General features: G+C 37.6%; 4 protein-coding genes and 1 pseudogene across 5 annotated transcripts; 3 read left to right on the forward strand and 2 right to left on the reverse strand.

Moving 5' to 3' along the window:
• The first annotated feature begins 1,874 nt into the window (after window positions 1–1,874).
• Window positions 1,875–3,593, forward strand: LOC106346927 (photosynthetic NDH subunit of subcomplex B 4, chloroplastic). 2 transcript variants are annotated; one of them, XM_013786392.3, is made up of 6 exons: window positions 1,875–2,125; window positions 2,202–2,243; window positions 2,335–2,512; window positions 2,618–2,673; window positions 2,780–2,851; window positions 3,378–3,593. In XM_013786392.3, exons 1-6 carry the CDS (start codon window positions 2,060–2,062, stop codon window positions 3,489–3,491), a joined length of 528 nt encoding a protein of 175 aa, XP_013641846.2. In that variant the 5' UTR covers window positions 1,875–2,059; the 3' UTR covers window positions 3,492–3,593. The 2 variants fall into 2 exon arrangements, with proteins under 2 accessions (XP_013641846.2, XP_013641847.2); XM_013786393.3 differs by having other exon boundaries at window positions 1,885–2,125; window positions 2,211–2,243.
• Window positions 3,594–4,730: 1,137 nt separating this feature from the next.
• On the forward strand, window positions 4,731–6,253 carry LOC125587536 (protein ROH1-like). The gene has a single exon (XM_048758244.1). It carries the CDS (start codon window positions 4,953–4,955, stop codon window positions 6,096–6,098), a length of 1,146 nt encoding a protein of 381 aa, XP_048614201.1. The 5' UTR covers window positions 4,731–4,952; the 3' UTR covers window positions 6,099–6,253.
• Window positions 6,254–16,491: 10,238 nt separating this feature from the next.
• On the reverse strand, window positions 16,492–17,148 carry LOC106362781 (RING-H2 finger protein ATL79-like). The gene has a single exon (XM_013802627.3). The coding sequence runs from the start codon at window positions 17,146–17,148 to the stop codon at window positions 16,492–16,494; it is 657 nt and encodes a 218-aa protein (XP_013658081.2).
• Window positions 17,149–17,588: 440 nt separating this feature from the next.
• On the forward strand, window positions 17,589–19,182 carry LOC125587068 (annotated as a pseudogene).
• Window positions 19,183–19,458: 276 nt separating this feature from the next.
• LOC125587537 (E3 ubiquitin-protein ligase RNF181-like) lies at window positions 19,459–21,235 on the reverse strand. Its single transcript, XM_048758245.1, has one exon. The coding sequence runs from the start codon at window positions 20,254–20,256 to the stop codon at window positions 19,585–19,587; it is 672 nt and encodes a 223-aa protein (XP_048614202.1). The 5' UTR covers window positions 20,257–21,235; the 3' UTR covers window positions 19,459–19,584.
• Window positions 21,236–21,380: the final 145 nt, after the last annotated feature.

A 21,380-nucleotide genomic window follows, 5' to 3' on the forward strand; every position in this document is an offset into this window, starting at 1 on the left:
TTTTTTTAATTCTTAATTGTATATTTATTTATTCTAATTTTTTTCCTTTTATATCAAATAACAATATTATGATAGATGTTTAATGTAATATTTATATTTCTTATATTGTATATTTACTTAATATTTATTTTTTCTTATATTGTATTTTTAGATATTGTTGTTTAATGTAATGTTTCAATTTCTTATATTGTATATTTACTTATTATTATTTTTTTATTGTATATTTACTTACTTATTTATTTATTTTTTAATAACCGAAATATTTTCTGTTTTACTTATTTATTTATTTTATTATACTTTTTCACAAAAATGTTTAATGTAAATTTTCTATTTCTTATAATGTGTATTTACTTATTATTTATTTTTCTTTATATCTATATTTATTTATTAGTTATTTTTTATTTTTTGGTAATAATGTCACGTGTCATTTTCAGAGAGAAGTTTTTTTTGGCTGACGTGGACGCCTCAAAAGGTTTATATTGTGTATTTACTTACTGTTTATCTTTTCTTATTTTTATATTTATTTATTCTAATTTTTTTGTTTTTATATAAAAGATAATATTACGATATATATTTAATGTAATATTTTTATTTCTTATATACTATATTTACTTATTATTTATTTTTCTTATATTTGATATATACTTAGTCTAATAATAAGATAATGTTTAGTATAATATTTATATTTCTTATATTTTGTATTTGGTTATTATTTTATAGATTTTTAATTTAGTTTTTTCATTTCTTAATTGTATATTTACTTATACTAATTTTCTTCTTTTTATATCGAATAACAATATTATGATAGATGTTTAATGTAATATTTATATTTCTTATATTGTATATTTACATATTATTTTTTTTTATTGTATATTTACATATTTTTGTTTAATGTAATGTTTCTATTTCTTACATTGTATATTTACTTATTATTATTTTTTTATATTGTATATTCACTTATTTATTTATTTTTTATTTTTTAATAACCAAAATATTTTCTGTTTTACTTATTTATTTATTTTATTATACTTTTTCACATAAATGTTTAATGTAAATTTTCTATTTCTTATAATGTGTATTTACTTATTATTTATTTTTCTTTATATGTATATTTACTTATTAGTTATTTTTTACTTTTTGGTAATATTGCCACGTGTCATCTTTGGAGAGAATTTTTTTCGCTGATGTGGACGCTCTATGGAGCCTCAAAAGGTCCCTTTTATTAGTAATAAGATAATGTTTAGTATAATATTTATATTTCTTATATTTTGTATATGGTTATTAATTTATAGATGTTTAATTTAGTTTTTTCATTTCTTAACTGTATATTTGCTTATACTAATTTTCTTCTTTTTATATCAAATAACAATATTATGATAGATGTTTAATGTAATATTTATATTTCTTATATTGTATATTTACATATTTTTTTTTATATTGTATATTTACATATTATTGTTTAATGTAATGTTTCTATTTCTTACATTGTATATTTACTTATTATTATTTTTTATATTGTATATTCACTTATTTATTTATTTTTTATTTTTTAATAACCAAAATATTTTCTGTTTTACTTATTTATTTATTTTATTATACTTTTTCACATAAATGTTTAATGTAAATTTTCTATTTCTTATAATGTGTATTTACTTATTATTTATTTTTCTTTATATGTATATTTACTTATTAGTTATTTTTTACTTTTTGTTAATATTGTCACGTGTCATCTTTGGAGAGAATTTTTTTCGTTGATGTGGACGCTCTATGAAGCCTCAAAAGGTCTCTTTTATTAGTAATAAGATTAAAAATGCTAATGTTTATCTAGAACAAGAATAAAAAGGAAACTATAAAACCAAATCCAAATCCAAATAGAAATAGGATGGTACGTTGCATCAGTTATGTATCGCAAGAGTTAAAGAGTGGACGATACCGATTCCCTTATCCACACATCTTCTGCCTCCAAAAATCTAATCTTAAAACTTAGAAATAAAAAAATATTGCAACAACATTGTCTCCTCTCGTTCCTCCGTTGCTGCCACTAATCAAAGAAGTATCAATGGCCTCAGCATTCAAAAGTTTCACCTTCACAAACCTTCATATCCCTTCTTCATCAAGTTACTCGGTATTAACTATTTTCATATACTAACTAATTATTTCATCATCTATAATAGAACATATGACTTGAGTCTTGTTTGTAGCCTAAGCAGATTTCAGGGCCAAATCATGGATGTTGGCTCTCTGTAAGTAACAATCTTTAACTACGGATTTAATGAAGAATCTCAATATTTATTTCGGTATATGAATTTTACATTTAAGAATTTTGAAAATTAGATGAAAAAGAATGAGAAGAGGGAAAAAAATCTGATGAGAGGAAGCTTGTGTGTAAGAAAGGCACTGCCACATGATTTGCCACTAATGGCTGTGATGGTTCAACAAATAGAGGGGATGCGTGATATCATTACAGAGAAACACGTGTGGCATCTAAGTGATAAAGCCATCAAGAATGTCTGTAAGTAGCAAAAAAAAATTTAGTTCATTAAGAAATTAAAAATGTTGTCTTCAGTTTGGTTTTTGAATGTTTTGATATAATATTGTTGGTCGTTTGATGTGGCAGATTTGTTCTACATCATGTTCACTTGTTGGGGATGTCTGTACTTCGGTTCCGCAAAAGTATGGGAAAAACTCAAATAAATCAAATCATTTCATCCCCATTTGCTGCATTTGGGATCTTAGTTGTTCTTTAATTAGTTATTTGTCGATAATGGTGTATGTATAGGACCCATTCTATGACTCGGAGGAGTACCGTGGAGATGGAGGTGATGGAACTGGATATTGGGTCTATGAAACTGTAAGTATATTTCTTTCTAAAACATTCAAATTGTAACTTGGGATGTTGTAATCGACTATCCCCACACTGGTCTTTATAGACCCTGACCTCGTGGACTGGTTTAGGTCCGGTCCCTCCATTATGGTGATTGCTTTAGGTTTGCCTTTAGGTGTCACAATCTCAAGCATTTGCGTACATTATGCTTATTATATATCTCCAGGACCTTACTACACACAAATGGAATGAAAAAGGTTTAGTTTATGTTTAAAACTTATATCATTTGATGAAATACTGAAATTTATAAGAAAATGTGAACTCTGGCAACAATGAATTCAAACCTAACTGATTTGATGTAATTTGAGTAAAGATCGGGGTGGACCTGGGGACAATATTTTCTACAGAATCATGTACAGTAAATTTAGGCCGCCCGTTCGGGACAGGTTGGGCTAATTTGGGCCATAGACTTTTAGTACATCACAATTTAGTTACGCACAACTATTCTAAAATTGGAAAGGGTTGTTATTGTGCTTTGGCTTCTATGATGCAGCAAGAAGACATAGAAGAGAAGGCAAGAGCAGAGCTATGGCGTGAAGAGCTTATCGAAGAAATTGAACAGAAAGTTGGTGGTTTAAGAGAGCTCGAAGAAGCTGTTAATAAGTAGACAACTAACATGTAAATCATACACAAATTATACATATACTTTTTGTTTTCTGATAACGGTCATAACCCACTCTTCATTTATATAATATAAGTTATCTGTTTAGTGTTCTGGATCATTGAATGAGCATGTTAGGAGCAATCGTCTCCTTCAGATTTTTGTCTCAACTGGGGCTTAAATTAATTGGTCGTGTACGCTGGGCAGCGAGTCTCATGAGGAACCATTTGCGGGAAATACGCTTTTGCACGATTTCATCTGTCCTTTAACTGAAAGAAAGTATACTAAACTAATCAAACTTGAAAAGTAATATAATATGGAGAAGAAAGAGAGCTTGTCATGTCTTGGTCAATAATCTACGTGCTTTCATGTTACAACAAAGCCTCTTCGACCTTGTGAGTTGTGAATCCCACGTGTGGGTTTTATTTGTTTATGTTTTTTCTTTCAATCTTCAGATATTTGTTTTTTTTTCAACTGGCTTTTTTTGGAACACACATGACAGAAAATCAGGGGATATTATGTAATAGAATTTTCACCTTTTTAATACTCTGATATCTGTATGGTAGTATATATTGTCTTGTATGAATTTAATTCTTGTAGGTTGTGCAATAATTCTGGCCCAAACATGATGTTGGACTGATAGCGATATTATTCACCTTATTTCATTCTTTTTAAATCATTTATCCATTTAGATAGTTCAATACAAGATCTAATATTATATATATATATATATATATAAACGTAATGTTAGAATGCTATATTTATAAAATATAGTAGATATTTTATCATCTGACATTTGCAAAAAGTAAAATCACAAGAAGAATAGGAAAAAAAGAGAAGAAGAGGAATTATATGTCAGCGTTTGTCAATTTTGAGCTTTCTAGAGAGACAAGAACGGATCAACAAGACCGAGTCCCTTTATTACCCTCTCTCTTCATTACGCGCCAACGAAGACTTGGCTGTTTTTTTCCCACATGTACAGTGCACTGACTTAGTCTCCCGTCACAGCTCCCATCTCTTGAATTTACCTCCACGTGGCAGCCACTAGTATCTCATTCTCGACATCAAACATCACAGCCCCGTGACTCTAAGGTTCCCCGCAACTGAGACTTCTTTTACAGTGCCCATTACAAATGAAGCTTGTAGATTTGTTTACCCCCGCTCTACGTGTACATTGCGTGTTCCGTGACGAGTAAACAAAAAGAGAAACAACAAGATTTAAAGGAATGAGAACACACAAAAATCAAATAGTAGCTTTTATTTTCTTATAAATTTTTAAAAAGTGAAATTAAAAGAGGAAAGATATCTAAAATATATTGAATATTTCCAAAGCATATATTAAAATTACGCGGTCAAAATGATCGCTTTATAAACTCGTCTCTTCTTCTCCTAACTCTTTCATCATCACTCTCTCTTTCTCTCTCTCTCAACCAAAAGAACAATCCCGACTTTGCATCTGTACTGAGGATGCCAGCTACGGATTTTCAGGGAACATTCGGGAGGTCGTTGCTAAGTTTCCGGCGAGACCACCAAGTTGACTCTAACACACCCGCCGCCGGAAGTAGTAGCCACAGCATGGAGGCTGAGCTAGATTCTTTCCAGAGACAAGTCGCCGAGAAATTCACCGATCTCAACGCCTCCGGCGACGGCGACGGCGAGCTTCTCTCTCTAGAATGGATCGGAAAGCTTCTGGATTCGTTTCTATGCTGCCAAGAGGAGTTCCGAGCCATCGTCTTCAACCACCGATCTCAAATCTCCACGTCTCCGATGAACCGTCTGATCTCCGATTACTTCGAACGGAGCATCAAAGCCCTCGACGTCTGCAACGCGATCCGCGACGGTATCGAGCAGATCCGTCAATGGCAGAAGCTCTCCGACATCGTGATCTCGGCTCTAGACAGCCGCCGTCCCGTCGGAGAAGGTCAGCTCCGGCGAGCGAAGAAGGCTCTGATCGATTTAGCGATCGGGATGCTCGACGAGAAAGAAACGAGTTTGGCTCATCGCAACCGTTCGTTCGGGAGAGTCAAAGACAGCCACAATCACCACCGTTCGATGGGACACTTCAGATCGCTCTCGTGGAGCGTCTCGAGGTCGTGGTCTGCTTCTAAGCAGTTGCAAGCCTTGGCGAGCAACTTAAATACGCCTCGGCAAAACGACGTCGTCGCGAGCAACGGTTTAGCCGTACCGGTTTACACGATGGCGTCAGTTTTGTTGTTCGTGATGTGGGTTTTGGTGGCTGCGATTCCTTGTCAGGATCGTGGGTTGCAAGTTAATTTCTTCGTGCCGAGGCAGTTCCAGTGGGCGGCTCCGGTTATGTCGCTGCACGATAAGATCGTGGAGGAATCGAAGAGGAGGGACAGGAAGAATTGTTGTGGGTTGCTTAAAGAGATTGGTCGGATTGAGAAGAGTTCGAGAGTGATGAACGAGCTGATCGATTCGATTCATTTTCCGATGAGCGAGGAGAAGGAGATTGAGGTGAAACAGAGAGTGGAGGAGCTTGTGGAGGTTCATGAGGCTTTGAAAAATGGGTTGGATCCGTTTGAGAGGAAAGTGAGAGAAGTTTTCCATCGGATTGTTCGAAGCAGAACCGAGAATCTTGATTCTCTTTGTTAATGGCCTTGGCCTGAACATGTTTGTTTGTCCTAATATGATGATTCATTCATATTCGGATTTTTTTTTTATCTTTTTTGATCACTGTAAGAAAGAGTGTAGAAGTCTTCTTCTTATCTCTCTGTGAAGCTGATAGAGATGATGTTTTTCTTTGTGTAGCTACTTGCCTAGCTTTTTTAGTGTTTGACCGAAACCAAGGATACATGCTGCTGATACAGTTTGCTAAAAGCTTAACGTTCTATTTTGTTTTATGAATTATCAAAAACACCCATCAGAAGACAAAAGTATAATACAGATGGAAAAGAAAAGTCATTTCATTATATTGGTTATGATCTGCATTGTGTTCGATGATTACAAGTAAATGAAGCATAAAGCATAGGGATAATATCTTCTACATGCAAAGCAAAGACATAAACCTCGAATCAAAAATCAAACTCTCCAGGGACGTCCGTTTCATCCAAAACCATGTTGATAGATAGTTCTCTATCTCATTTGTTTCGCTAGACCAGGGCAACAAATGTCGAGCAGACGAGTAGATTCTTCCTTAACAGGACAAACTAAAATGCTAATATTAGTTCCTAAACGTTTAATAAACGCAAATCATGGTTAGCCTCCAACGCCCATGTCAGAGCCGGGACGGAACCCTGCTATGATACCAAATTGTAACATCCGTCTCCTCCTCTTTTGAGACCGGCATGCTACTTACCGAAAACTACCGAATCAAACCCAGTTATTCAAAACCGAATAAAATACTAAAGCATTTAATAAAATAAATACAAAAGAAATACATCTTTAAATTGATTTATAAAAATACGTCTAATAAATCGAATGTAAAACCGGAATAAAATATGTGATCCCCAAGACACCAAACCGTCCAGATATCCAACTACTCGGCAAGCTCACCTGTAATGGGAAGATGGGAGGTGAGCAACAGGGGTGTTACTCCGTGAGGTATGGGATGCTAAACACTCAAACCACTGACTTGAGTAAATAGAACTCCCACTATGGAAGTTTATCTCTAACATGAACAAACAAGACGCCTAAAGCATCACACATCACAAACAATGCGATGATAGCATATAGCTAGTCCATACACCCTGCATCTCCTCATACGGATATATAAATACATACGCTGCGTCGCTAGCACAGTCTGTCTCCGTACCCCCGCCCACCAAAGCTGCGTCGAATGCAAACGTCTCTGCACCCACGCCCCACACAATCTGCGTCGCTAGACCAGACATCTCTGAGCCCCCACCCACCGAAGCTGCGTCGCTATTCCAGACATCTCTGAACCCCCGCCCTCTCACATAGTCCCTACTCATAACTATGTATACACGTATATAATAAATAAATCATTTTTTAACATCATACAATCCAATCAATGGTTGAATCCTCTAGACCCCTAGTTCCAGTTTACAATGAAAGGACTAACTAACAATCAAGACTCAAACATACTCAATTCAAACAGACGGATCATGATTCGAAATCTAAACTAACATAGGAAGAATTCTACACTGGTACGAGATTTATGGAATAGACCCTCACCTTAGCCAAAACTGGATATAGATCGGAAAGCTTGGAAACACAGACATGCCTCGACTAACATGACTCAACTTGAGATTCACAACTTGAAAGGATTTCTTCCTGCACAAGAAAGGTCTATGGTTTGTCATATCAGGTTGCTTGCACCATAATAAACATTCCAAAGATCATGTGATCGTACAAGAACATGGGAATGACACTTGAACCTCATGCATAGACTCACGGCTGAAGGTGGATACGTCATTGGTGAGCGACCAAGCCAAGTGAAGAGAAGAAGCTTGTTGAGCAAGCAAGGGTAGAGATCGTGAGGTTATTTCTCGGATCTTGACGGCGGTGACTTGACGGCGGTGACTTGCGACGGCTCGGACAGCAATGTCATGGCTCTCCGGTGACATGGATCTCTCCTCCAATGGTTCACGGTTGGTTAGATATGTAGATCGGCACCGGAAGTGTCCTGACGCGGTGGCTCCAATGCGTCTCTTCTCCATGTCTAAACCTTTAAGTTCCATTGTAAATCACCAACGACAACAACATGAGGCTCCATTGACATCAACTACAATGGCTCTGATGGCGACTTGTGAAGAACGGTGTCTCAAGGGGTTATTGGAATATGGAGGCGTGAAGGTGTGCGGCGAGGGTTTGTGGAAAAATGGAGGCTTGCGTGTTGAGTATATACACACCAAAACGCATAGTTGAACGACAACCGGGCTTGATATTATTAATTATGGTTAACTAAAATCAAACCGGTTTTGACAGAACCGGGTCGTTACAATTCTTCCCCACTAACAAGGAATTCGTCTTCGAATTCAAATCATGAGCTGCTGTCAAATATCATCCTGAAATAAAGCCCTAGATAGTCAATCCGTATATGACTTTCGGTCTCCCAGATCTCCTCCTCGATTATGTCTCTTTCTCAACAAACTTTGACCAACACGGTCATCATCTCCTAAACCTTTTACTTTCCGATCAAAAATTTCTACTGGTTGCAAGGTACAAACAATTTGCTTTTTTTTTACCAAGATCACTTGCGGCTGCTGCTAAAAGAGCTCTGGTTCTCTCACGAATTTCCTCAAAACTGACATATGGAGCATGTCATAGAAGTCTGACAACTCTGCTGATAAACTCAAACAATAAGCACTGCTCCAGTCCGTTCCAAAATAGGATATGGTCTCATATATCTCAGCTTAAATTCTTGCTTCTAAGACTTAGATCCCCTTGAAAATTTTCATCTAATCCAACTTAACTTCCAAACCTTTCCAGCATTAACTGCCCTTTTTTTGCCATCAACTTCATTTAGGTGATTCTTGAGCATTTTTATTTGTTTCAACGTCCTTTAGACCATTGGATGTTTTATATCATAGTGTTTCCCCACTTTGGTCCATCATAGCATGTGTGTGAATGATCTTCCATAAAAAGCTTCTTAAAGTGATATCTGAATGTCTAACAGATAACTGTAACTGTACATGAACTATTCCAGCGGTTGATGCTTTCCTCAAAATTTTTTTTTTTTTTTTTAACAAAGTCCTTTGGCTGCAAAATGAGATTTTCCTCTCTTACACCCGTCCTCAAAACTGACAAAGAAACACATCATGAAAGTCTATTATCTCTACTGATTACTGCAATTTAAAAGCCAATGTTCTAATACCCTCCACAAAGGGGTACGGTCCCACATATCTCCGTTTAAACTTCTTCTTTTTTTCCGAGTCTTAGATCCTCCTGAAATATCCTCATTTCAGGTATACTAAGTCTCCTACCTGAAAATTCAAATCTTTACGTCGCTTATCTGCATAATTCTTCTGACGATCATGGGCTTCCTTAAGCTGAGTCTTGAGCATATGTACCTGTTCTACCGTCTCTTGAACCATTGCTGGTTCTAAGTCTCGCCTCTCCCCCACTTATGTCCAACAAAGTGGCGTACGACAAGACCTACCATAAAGCGCCTTATACGGTGCAATCTCAATACTTGAATGATAGATGTTGTAGGCAAACTCTGCTAGAGGTAAATACTTTTCCTAGCTTCCATTCCAATCTAGGACGCAAGCCCTGAGCATATCCTCTAATGTCTGAATAGTATTCTCTGACTGGCAATCTGTCTGCGGATGATATGATGTACTCAATGAACCCTTGTCCCAAGTGCCTTCTGAAAGGCTCTCAAAAATGTAGATGTGAACTTTTGCATCATGGTTTATACAATGCTGATGAGAACTCCATGATACCTCACAGTCTCTCTAATGTAAATCTGCGCCAACTGATCATCACTGTTCGTCTTCTTGATCTCTAGGAAATGGGCAAACTTGGTGAGTCTATCCACAATCGCCCAAATAGTATTCCTCCCACAATAGGTTATCGGGAGTCTAGTCACAAGATCTGTTGTCACCATGTCCCATTTCCACAAGCTACTATTCAGCTAGCAAACAACCGATGCTCTCCAAGCTTACCCAATACAATCTATAAATGCTTAACATGCTCCTCTCTGCTCTGAGAACAAATCAGGATGTCGTCAACGAAGACAATTGCGCACTTATCCAAGTGCTCACAGAAGACATCATCCATAAATTTCCTGAATGCTACAGGTGCATTCGACAACCCAATTCATATCATCACGAACTCATAATGTCTATAATGTGTACTGAAATACGTCCTCCGTACATGCTCCAATTGGTGAAATGAAAACCATATCCGATAGTTCCTCCAACTGCTTTTTCAACTCAGCCATCTCTGCTGGTGCTAGACTGTATGGAGCTCGAGAAGCTGATACTGTCCTCGGTTCCAACTAAATTGTAGGAGCATCTCCTCTGGCTAGTGGTGGCCGTTTTAAGGCTTCAAATACATCCTCATAATCTGTAAAAACTAGAATATCCTGCAGCTCATGTTGTCCATCATCCTAAACCATCGAAATGATCACCAAAAATCTCTCTGCTCCTCTCTCCAATAACTCATCAACATGTAACATGGAGGCAATATAATCTCTCCAATGCTCCATGAATATGCATTCTTGCCTTATGGAGACAGTCAATCCATCCCAAGAATGACATCGTACTAGTTATACTCTAACTCTGCTAGATCCCCAATGAACTCGTCAACTCCGAGTAGAACTGGCACATCTCAATGAATACAAATAGCTTCCAGCGTCTCTGTGCAGCTGTCTGAATCTTCATAACTTAAACACTCTGAAACGATCAACACATCCAAAATCTAGCACACCAAACTAAGTGTAACTCCAATATAAACACAACACAAGGTGTCGCACCCCCATTCCAAAGCAATCCCCACGAGTTTACAAACTGAACATACCTCCAATAGTCAATTACCTCATACACAACAATAACACATGCCAACCAATGGCTCACCTCTCATATCAAATAAGCTCCAGTAACAAAAACTCGTGGAGTGATGGCTTAAAGTTAGGTGGTGGCGGAAACGTCACATATCCACTCACGGACCATCTCTGAACACGACTGAAGAAACTGATAAAACCCCAAGCAATCTGGCAAACTATGACATCATCCATCTATTGAACATCTGGCTGGAACCCTGTTAGCTGAAGGACGAATGACGATGAGTTACTCATCGATATAAAAGGACAATTGAGGTAGAACTTACTGAGCGGAAAGATGCTATTTTTTAAAAAAAATTCCCAAGTCCCCAAAAATATTTTGAAATCGTCTAAAAACCAATTAAATCCGAGTCCCACAAATCGCCATCCCAGGTCAGAGCCGGGACAGAACCCTGCTATGATACCAAATTGTAACATCCGTCTCCTCCTCTTTCGAGACCGGCGTGCTACTTACCGAAAAGTACCGAATCAAACCGAGTTATTCAAAACCGAATAAAATACCAAAGCATTTAATAAAATAAATACAAAAGAAATACATCTTTAAATTGATTTATAAAATTACGTCTAATAAATCAAATGTAAAACCGGAATAAAATATGTGATCCCCAAGACACCAAACCGTCCAGATATCCAACTACTCGGCAAGCTCACCTGCAATGGGAAGATGGGGGGGGTGAACAACAGGGGAGTTACTCTGTGAGGTATGGGATGCTAAACGCGCAAACCACTGACTTGAGTAAATAGAACTTCCACTATGGAAGTTTAGCTCTAACATGAACAAACAAGACGCCTAAAGCATCACACATCACAAACAATGCGATGATAGCATATAGCTAGTCCATACACCCCGCATCTCCTCATACGGATATATATATACATACGCTGCGTCGATAGTACAGTCTGTCTCCGTACCCCCGCCCACCAAAGCTGCGTCGAATGCAAATGTCTCTGCACCCACGCCCCACACAATCTGCGTCGCTAGCCCAGACGTCTCTGAGCCCCCGCCCACCAAAGCTGCGTCGCTAGTCCAAACATCTCTGAACCCCAGCCCTCTCACAATAGTCCATACTCATAACTATGTATACATATATATAATAAATAAATCATTTTTAACATTACTCAATCCGGTTGAATCCTCTAGACCCCTAGTTCCAGTTTACAATGAATAGACTAACTAACAATCAAGACTCAAACAGACTCAATTCAAACAGACAGATCATGATTCGAAATCTAAACTAACATAGGAATAATTCTACACTAGTACGGGATTTATGGAATAGACCCTCACCTTAGCCAAAACTGGATATAGATCGGAAAGCTTGGAAACACAGACATGCCTCGACTAACATGACTCAACTTGAGATTCACAACTTGAGAGGATTTCTTCCTGCACAAGAAAGGTCTAGGGTTTTTCATATCAGGTTGCTTGCACCATAATAAAAATTCCAAAGATCATGTGATCGTACAAGAAGATGGGAATGACACTTAAACCTCATGCATAGACTCACGGCTGAAGGTGGATAGGTCATTGGTGAGCGACCAAGCCAAGTGAAGAGAAGAAGCTTGTTGAGCAAGCAAGGGTGGAGATCGTGAGGTTATTTCTCGGATCTTGACGGCGGTGACTTGCGACGGCTCGGACAGCAATGTCATGGCTCTCCGGTGACATGGACCTCTCCTCCAATGGTTCACGGTTGGTTAAAAAAGTAGATCGGCACTGGAAGTGTCCTGACGCGGTGGCTCTAATACGTGCGTCTCTTCTACATGTCTAAACCTTTAAGTTCCATTGTAAATCACCAACGACAACAACATGAGGCTCCATTGACATCAACTACAATGGCTCTGATGGCGACTTGTGAAGAAAGGCATGGTCAACCACTCAAACAGTCTTTCACGGGTTTTGAAAGTTGTTTTCCATTCATCACCTGGACGAATACGAATCTGATGGTAACCACTCTTAAGATCTAACTTCGAAAAGATAGATGCTTTGCCTATTTGATCAAGGAGGTCGTCGAGATGCAGGATGGGAAAACGGTAACGAATGGTTTTTTTATTGATAGCTCTGCTGTCGACACACATACGTACCATCTTTCTTTGGGATTAGCAAAGCGGTAACCGCTGCTGGGCTAAGACTTTCACGTACATGACCCTTTGCAAAGAGTTCTTCCACTTGCCTTCGTAGTTCATCATGCTCTTGTGGACTCATCCGATAATGAGGTTGGTTCGGAAGGGTGGAGTTAGGCAAGAGATCTATGTTGTTGAATGTCTCTAAGAGGCGGTATACCGGTAGGGAGGTTCGGTGGGAAAACGTCCTCAAAAGAAGACAAAAGTGGGCCGAACTCTGGTGGAGTGTCCATCGGAGGTGAAGAAGAAACTGGTGCCGCGACCAATGCCCATACCTCTTCTGAGTTTCGAAGTTGAGCTTCGAAAGCTGCTTTCGGTGGGGAGAGAAGAGTGACTCCTGGTTTTGACGTTGATGATGCTGGTGTTGCAGGGGTCTCGTCTGCAGGAGCTACCTCTGGAGATGGTAATAAGGTAATAGTAAGTCCCTTAAACTTGAAACTGTAGGTATTAGCCTTGCCGTGATGGGTTACATCCTTATCGTATTGCCAAGGGGGCCCAAGGAGAAGATGGCATGCATCCATAGGAACAACATCACAGCAAACAGAGTCTAAGTAGGATCCAATTGAGAATGAAACCATGACTTGACGAGAGACTGTGAGTTCAACGCTTTTGTTGAGCCAAGCAAGTTTATATGGTGAAGGATAAACAATGGATTTGAGATCCAGTTTCTTAACGGCTAGTGCCGAAATAACATTGGCACAACTGCTCGAATCCAAAATAAGCTTGAAAATCTTGCCATGAATGGTGCATGTGGATCGGAACAAGGTTGTGCGGAGCCACGATTCTTGGTTAGAACGAGGGAGAAGGCAGCTGCGTCGAAATACTAGTGCGTGAGCACCTGTATCACCGGCAATCAACTCCGTCTCTGTCTCTTGGTCCGACCCAGAGGTGTCATATTGTGGTTCCTCCTCAAAATTAGCATCCTGGTTGAGTAACCCGTGACGGTTTTGATGAGGACATGCAGATTTTATGTGTCCGTTTTCACCGCAAGAAAAGCATCAAAGAGCCCTTGTTCGTCAAGGTCGATTTTGGGCGATGGAATCTGTTGCTGAAGCCGTTGCATTCCCAGTACGCGGAATAATAGCTTTATTGGTAGTTTCCGATGCGGTCGCTGTACTTGTCTCCGTGTTTTGAGAGGTGGAAGCTCGGGATCGTGCCGTAGAGGTTCCCCAAGAAGAGCGGTACTGAATTTCCATCGCGAGAGCGCGTTGGTGTGCTTCCGAAACCGTGAGAGGGTTAAACTGCTACAGTGCAGAATTTGATAGCGCAAACCGCCGATGAACCGTGAGACAAGTTGTTCCTCTGTTTCGACGAGAGTTGTTCGAGCAACCATATGAAAGAAGTCTGTTGCGTATTCGTCGACCGTACGAGTTCCTTGTCTGAGAGATTGTAGTTTTTGGTAGAGGTTTCGTTCGTAGTTGTATGGGAGAAATGCACGACGCATGTGTTTCTTGAGTCGTTCCCATGAATCGATACGAGGCTTACCCGATCGGCGTCGAGATTCTTTAATCTGTTGCCACCACGCCATTGCTCTGTTTTTGAAGCGTGATGCGATTAAAGGAACACATTGATCTCCCGGAATTCGTTTGAATTCTAAGATTTCTTCAATGGAGCTTACCCAATCTAAGAACTCCTCGGTGCTAAGGTTTCCCGAAAACTCAGGAATCTCAACCCGAAACCCGAAATCCCATCGTCCTTCTCCAGGCTGAATTTCTCGTCTATTGAGTTGATGCTCAGCTTGAGTGGCGACACGATCTTGGTGACGGACGTTTTGAGGATTAGCGAACAAGTTTTCTGCAAGATCATCATCAGAAGAGTCTTCCCCACGGGCGTGTTGATGAGCGAAACCTTATTGTTGATGCTGAGCTGTGTGACCCGGATTGTTCTGTTGTCGTTGCATAGCGGTTGCGAGGGCTGTTTCGACGGCGTGAAGAAGAGTATCATGAAGTCTGGCGATAAAGTTCTCCAACGTATTGCGGAGTTCTTCTTGCTGTTTTTCAGAGGTTTGTTTTCGTGGAGGGCATGATGATGGATGAATTCTTTGAAGAGGTCATGCGGAAGGAACAAAGATCGAAAGTCTCAATTGAGAAATCAAAACCTAAAGTCTCTGATACCAACTAGTGTAGTGCAAGCTACGTATAACGCAAGTAATCTATTGATTCTGAGAATGCCTGGATTAAATGCCTTCTTGAGATCGTTGAGAGTCGAAGCTCTATCCGAGAACAAGGTTTAGAGTTTTATAAAAGCTCTTTTTATTAAATCAAATAAGTCGTGCCTTTTACAACACCGAAGGCATCGATATATATAGCAAAAGAAATAGCAAAAGCCCTAAAGAATAAGGATCATAAGGTGATGGGAGATAATAATACTATGCAAGAAGCTCACTCCATGTCTTGGCCTCCTGATAAAGATAACCAGCAAACAATACTACCTGGTGATTCCAGCTTTCTTCCTCATAGGTAAGAGTCCGAAGTCGCAGTATATAAAAATTATTCACTTCCAGACTATGCTCTCTAAGTCGTGCTCTAATGAATTGAAAACAGAGAGATGGATATATGGTTTGCTTCCTGATTACTCAAACTGCTTCTTTGAGTCTGTAAAACAAGAAGATCAGAAACGCAGCATCCCTGGAGAACAAGTTGAGCAGTTAGAACAACAAGGAGACGGTTGTTTGGGTTTCCAACAAATTGGGGAGGAATATTCGTATCCTACACCATTTGGTACTACTCTTGGAATGGAAAAAGATCATGAGAAGAAGATAAAAACTGGAATGGAATGGAACAACTTGCAACAACAACAACAACAAGATCCTTCATCAATGTTTGATCCAACAGCTAGTAGTAGCGTTTGCTTTCAAATCCCTCCTGATCAACCCATGTTTGCCACTGATCTTCATTATCATCAAAATTGGGTTTCAGGTTCAATGTTTGGTCAAACTTCTTACAACCAGGTTTGTGTGTTTCACACCTTACATTGGAACTATCTATGGCTATATGATCCACCAAAATTAATGTCTCTTTATCTTTGGTGATTGCAGCAACTGAACTAACTCAAGAGAGCGCTCATGTATGTAATCTATTCTAGGATGATGACTGGACTTATGTCTGAACAAGGACTAGTTTCAGACTTCCAGTCATTGCTATAATGTCCATATATATATATATATATAGAGAGAGAGAGAGAGTGTGTACATGTATAAGGTTTTAGTATGTATGAGAGATTGTGAAATATAGTTTATATGTTGATGTTGGCTAGGTGTTGCAAAACATGGTATATTGATACTATATAAAGAACATACTCAAAAGAACAAAACAAAAGGATCTCGGATGGAAAAAGATATTTAACAATGAGTTATTACAATAAGTAACCGAAGTTCAACCCTACAATCTTGACATACTATAGTTCATCTTGACATGGCAACTCGAGACGACACAAAGGACAAACATGACTGGTCTCAAACCACTTTACGATACACTCTTCGTCAAACTCATGTCCACATGATAAAGTCACAACCATTCCTCCATTGCTAAACTTTTGCAAACAAATCCTGCACTCTTCCAAGCTAATCATCTTCTTCTTTTCCTTTTTAATCTTCTTGTTGTATATTTTCCTGGTTAGCGACTTGACAACGAGCTTGCTAGCTGGTCGAAACCGGATACTGATAGTTTCATCAAACGAGGCTTGAGCAGCTTCTTGAACCTCAGAGTCATCATCATCATCATCGAGATAATCAGGAATAAGATCCAACCGAACTTTCAAAGCACATCCAGGAGAGTACTCGATACTTGCAGGGCAAGTTACCTCATCAACATAAACAATTAGCTCCAGTATCGCATTATCGATAAAATCTTCGTTGATTCCGGCTTCCAGCAAGAAGTAGTTCAAGTCTTCTTTTGTTGTACACTCGTCGTTCTCTATGAAGTCTCTTGCAAGCGACAGAGCCGTGAACGTCGAGTTATCATCTTGGCCAAAGATCCTTGCCGTTACTCTGATTATGCCCACATCGTCTGGTTCAGGGTAGTTATCTATTTCGTGGGATAATCTGTGTTTCATGACTACTTACGAAAGCAAATATCAGTCGAAAAAACAGAGTTTAACGCTTTTTTTTTTCTCTTTGATAGTCGCTCTGAAAAAAGAAACTGAATCGATGAACTTGATTTGTTTTAGGGTGACTTATTTATAACACAAGGACTAGTTTTTATCTAACGTTTTTAGTCGGTTACCTAATAGTATTTTGTTTACTAATTTCCTTTTTTTCTTTTCAAGACGAATTGATAATTTCCTTTTTCTTACAGACGACAGATTAACAATTTCCTTTTTTTACTATGGTCTTTCCTTTTTTGTGTAACTACTCTGTTCTTTCCCTTTCACATTTTTCTGTGTTTTATAAACAGGAATGAAATCATCAAAAAAAAAAAAAAAAAAAAACAAAGGACAAATAGGAATGAAATCATAAAAACAAAAAACAAAGTGAAATATAGATGATATAATGCATTGAAGAGGTTATTTCTAAGTTTGCTCAATTAACTCCATAAGAAAGGACAAAAAGGTACGTAAGCATTATTATGTAAAACTATAGGTTACTCTCAACCCTATCATGTAGTTTGTGCTATTGAACTAAAATAAAGTGTTGGGTTTTTTGACATAACAGGAAGCTGGAGAGCCTTGAAGTCAAGAATAAACCTCACTGGATTACTTCTTTTCACATGAACGTTTTTGTTTCATATCTGAGCTTATTTGTATTTGCTCCATTGCAGGCATTAAAGAGGACTTTTAAGAAGCTTGATCATGATGTAAACATACATGAGTTTTTAGGAGCAAGGTACTTGCTACGACTTCATATACTAACCATACTTTTGTTGTTAATAAGCCTCTGATATGGTGTCTTCTCTTTATGTTGCAGGAATCAAACTATCAAGGTATGTATCAACCATCATGGTTTCTTGAATTTTGTTAGATACTTTAAAGCTCTCTGAGTCAGATTGCTGAAGTTTTTGTTACCTTTACCCCCACGACAGGGTCTAAGTAACCACGTAGCCATTTTCCAAGCTCAGCTTATGGTGTGTCATAGGAGGCTAAGGTGTGTAATATTATATTCTTGAGTTTTCAAGTATCTTGGAATCTAGTTTCAGTCATATTTGAGTCTTCTTCTTCTTATGGTGGTTGTTTTTAGTTGCTGGACAAACATCAATAGAAGTGAAAACGCTGAGCACTTCACTTTTTGGAAGAATCATTGAGGAAATCTATTGAAAAAGTACAGTTTCACAAGGTGTATAAAATTTATTCTCCTTTCAACTCAATCATATGAGAGCTTTATATTCTCACACACACTGTCTTCATGAGGACAATTTCTTAACAAGACCAAAGCCTTAATACTGCAGTTTCAAAGCGGGATACAGTTGCCCTTGGTGATGGGAGGTAATAATACCATGCAAGAGGCTCACTCCGTGACTTGGCTTCCTGATAACAGTAACCAGCAAACAATATTACCTGGCGAATCCAGTTTTCTTCCTAATAGGTAAGAGTTCAAGTCACAATATATAGTTACTATTCATTTCCAAAAATGCTCTCTCAAGTCATGCTCTACTGAATTGAAAACAGAGAGATGGATGGTTAGCTTCTCGTTTACTCAAACTGCTTCTTTGAGTCTGTAAAACAAGAAGACCAGAAATGCAACAAACCTTTGAGCAGTTTGAACAGCAAGGAGATGGTTGTTTGGGTTTCGAATAAATTGGGGAAGAATATTCGTATCCTACACCATTTGGTACTACTCTTGGAATGGAAGAAGATCATGAGAAGAAGATAAAAACTGAAATGGATTTGAACAACTTGCAACAACAACAAGATCCTTCATCAATGTTTGATCCAACAGCTAGTAGTAGTAGTAGTTGCTTTCAAATCCCTCATGATCAACCATGTTTGCCACTGATCATCATCATCAAAATTGGGTTTCAGAATCAATGTTTGGGTCAAACTTCTTACAACCAGGTTTGCGTTTTTCACACCTTCCATTGAAACTATCTAGATATATGATCCACTAAACTGAACATGTCTATGTATCCTTGGTGATTGCAGCAACCAAACTAACTCAAGAGAGGGCTCAAGTATGTAATCTATTCTATAGATGATGATTGGACTTACATCTTAAGAAGGACTAGTTTGAATGTATATATATAGAGTGTGTACCTGTATAATGTGTTAGTATGTATGAGAGCTTGTATCATGTACTCAGGGGAGTTTTAGGCATTTTGCATGTAAAAGATGTTGTCTAGGAACCTTATATTTTGTATAAATGATAATTAATATAATCAATATATATTGTTCCTATGTTGATGTTGGCCAGGTGTTTGAGACAACAAAAGATGGTATGTTGATACTACATAAAAACATACTCTGAAGTAACAAAACAACAATATCGGATTTAAATGATATTTAAACAATGATTTATTACAATAAGCAACCGGAGTTCAACCCAACAATCTTGACATGCTATAGCTCATCATCTTGACAAGGCAACTCGAGACGACACAATGAACAAACATGACTGGTCTCAAACCACTTTACGATACACTCTTCGTCAAACTCATGTCCACATGATAAAGTCACAACCATTCCTCCATTGCTAAACTCTTGCAAACAAATCCTGCACTCTTCCAAGCTAACCATCTTCTTGTTCTTCTTCTTTTCCTTTTTAATCTTCTTGTTGTATACTTTCCTGGGTAGCGACTTGACCACGAGCTTGCTAGCTGGTCCAAACCGGATATTGCTAGTATCATCAAACGAGACTTGAGCAGCTTCTTGAATCTCAGAGTCATCATCATCATCGAGATAATCAGGAACAAGATCCAACCGAACATTCAAAGCACAGCCAGGAGAGTACTCGATACTTGCAGGGCACGTTACCTCATCAACATAAACAATTAGCTCCAATATCGCATTATTGATAACATCTTCGGTGATTCCGGCTTCCAACAAGAAGTAGTTCAAGTCTTCTTTGCTTTTACACTCTTCGTTCTCATCATCTATGAAGTCTTTGGCAAGGGACAGAGTCGTGAATGTCGAGTTATCATCTTGGCCAAAGATCTTTGCCGTGACTCTGATTGTGCCCGCATCGTCTGATTCAGGGTAGTTATCGATTTCGTGGGAGAGTTTGTGTTTCATGACTACTTACAGAAGCAATATCAGTAGGCGAAACAGAGTTTAAAGTTTTTTGTTGTTGCTGATTTGCTCTAGCCTATAGGGTTACTTATATTTATAACACAAGGGCCAGACTGTTTATCCAATGCTTAGGTAGGAGGGCAAACAGTGGAATCACCCGGGCCCACCTAAAATCAAGCAAATTTAGTACTATAAAGGACCCAGATTTTTTTTTCTTCTTTTTTATGACAACAAGGGTCTAACTTTTCTTTTTCCACTTTCAATCTCATATTTACACAATATTTAAAAGACATAATAGTCTGTTTTTTTTATATTTACAAAATACAAATAAATTAATAATTTTAGATAAGTTTTATATACTTTTAATAATATTATGATGATAAAATTAAAATTAATTAATTATAGAGACCTAAAAATTGTATTCGCCCAAGAATCCTTTATATTGTTAAGCCGGCCCTATGTTTATCAGATCTTTTTAGTCGGTGACAAAACTGTATTTTTTCAGTATAACCTAGCAATTTCCTTTCTTTTTAAGACGAGTAAACATTTCTCATTTTTTGAACAGATAAGAGATTAACAATTTCCTTTTTCACTTTCTTTATCTTTGTGTTTTGTAGTAGATATGAAATCATAAAGAAACACACTGAAATTAAAGACAGTTATTTATCTTCTATCTTATTAAAACAAAAGTACAAATCAAAATTTACCGGTTTAAAATGTTTTATTGCGGTTTTTACATTTTTCAATCATCTTAACTAGTTATTAAATGTATTTACCATAATAATTTTGGCAGATATTTATTAATTCTCTTTTATGTATTTATTACAGTTTTGCCACTAACATATTAACTATTCATAGATTTCATCATTAATTATTTTTATCATTTAAAAACACACATAAAATTTACCTAGTTCGTTATTCTAACTAATTAATATTTCGACTACTCACTAAAATTTAAATATTTAAATCAAACGGTTTATAATTCGCTATTCGAACGATTAATTTATATTTAAACAAACTATTTATTTTAGAAGGTAATCTAATATGTTTATTGAATATTCCTAAAATATAGATAACCAGTACACCACATAATCTCATATGTATATTCTGTAATTATTCATAGTATT

Source organism: Brassica napus, chromosome C5 (genome assembly GCF_020379485.1).
Source record: "Brassica napus cultivar Da-Ae chromosome C5, Da-Ae, whole genome shotgun sequence".
Classification (NCBI taxonomy): Eukaryota; Viridiplantae; Streptophyta; class Magnoliopsida; order Brassicales; family Brassicaceae; genus Brassica; species Brassica napus.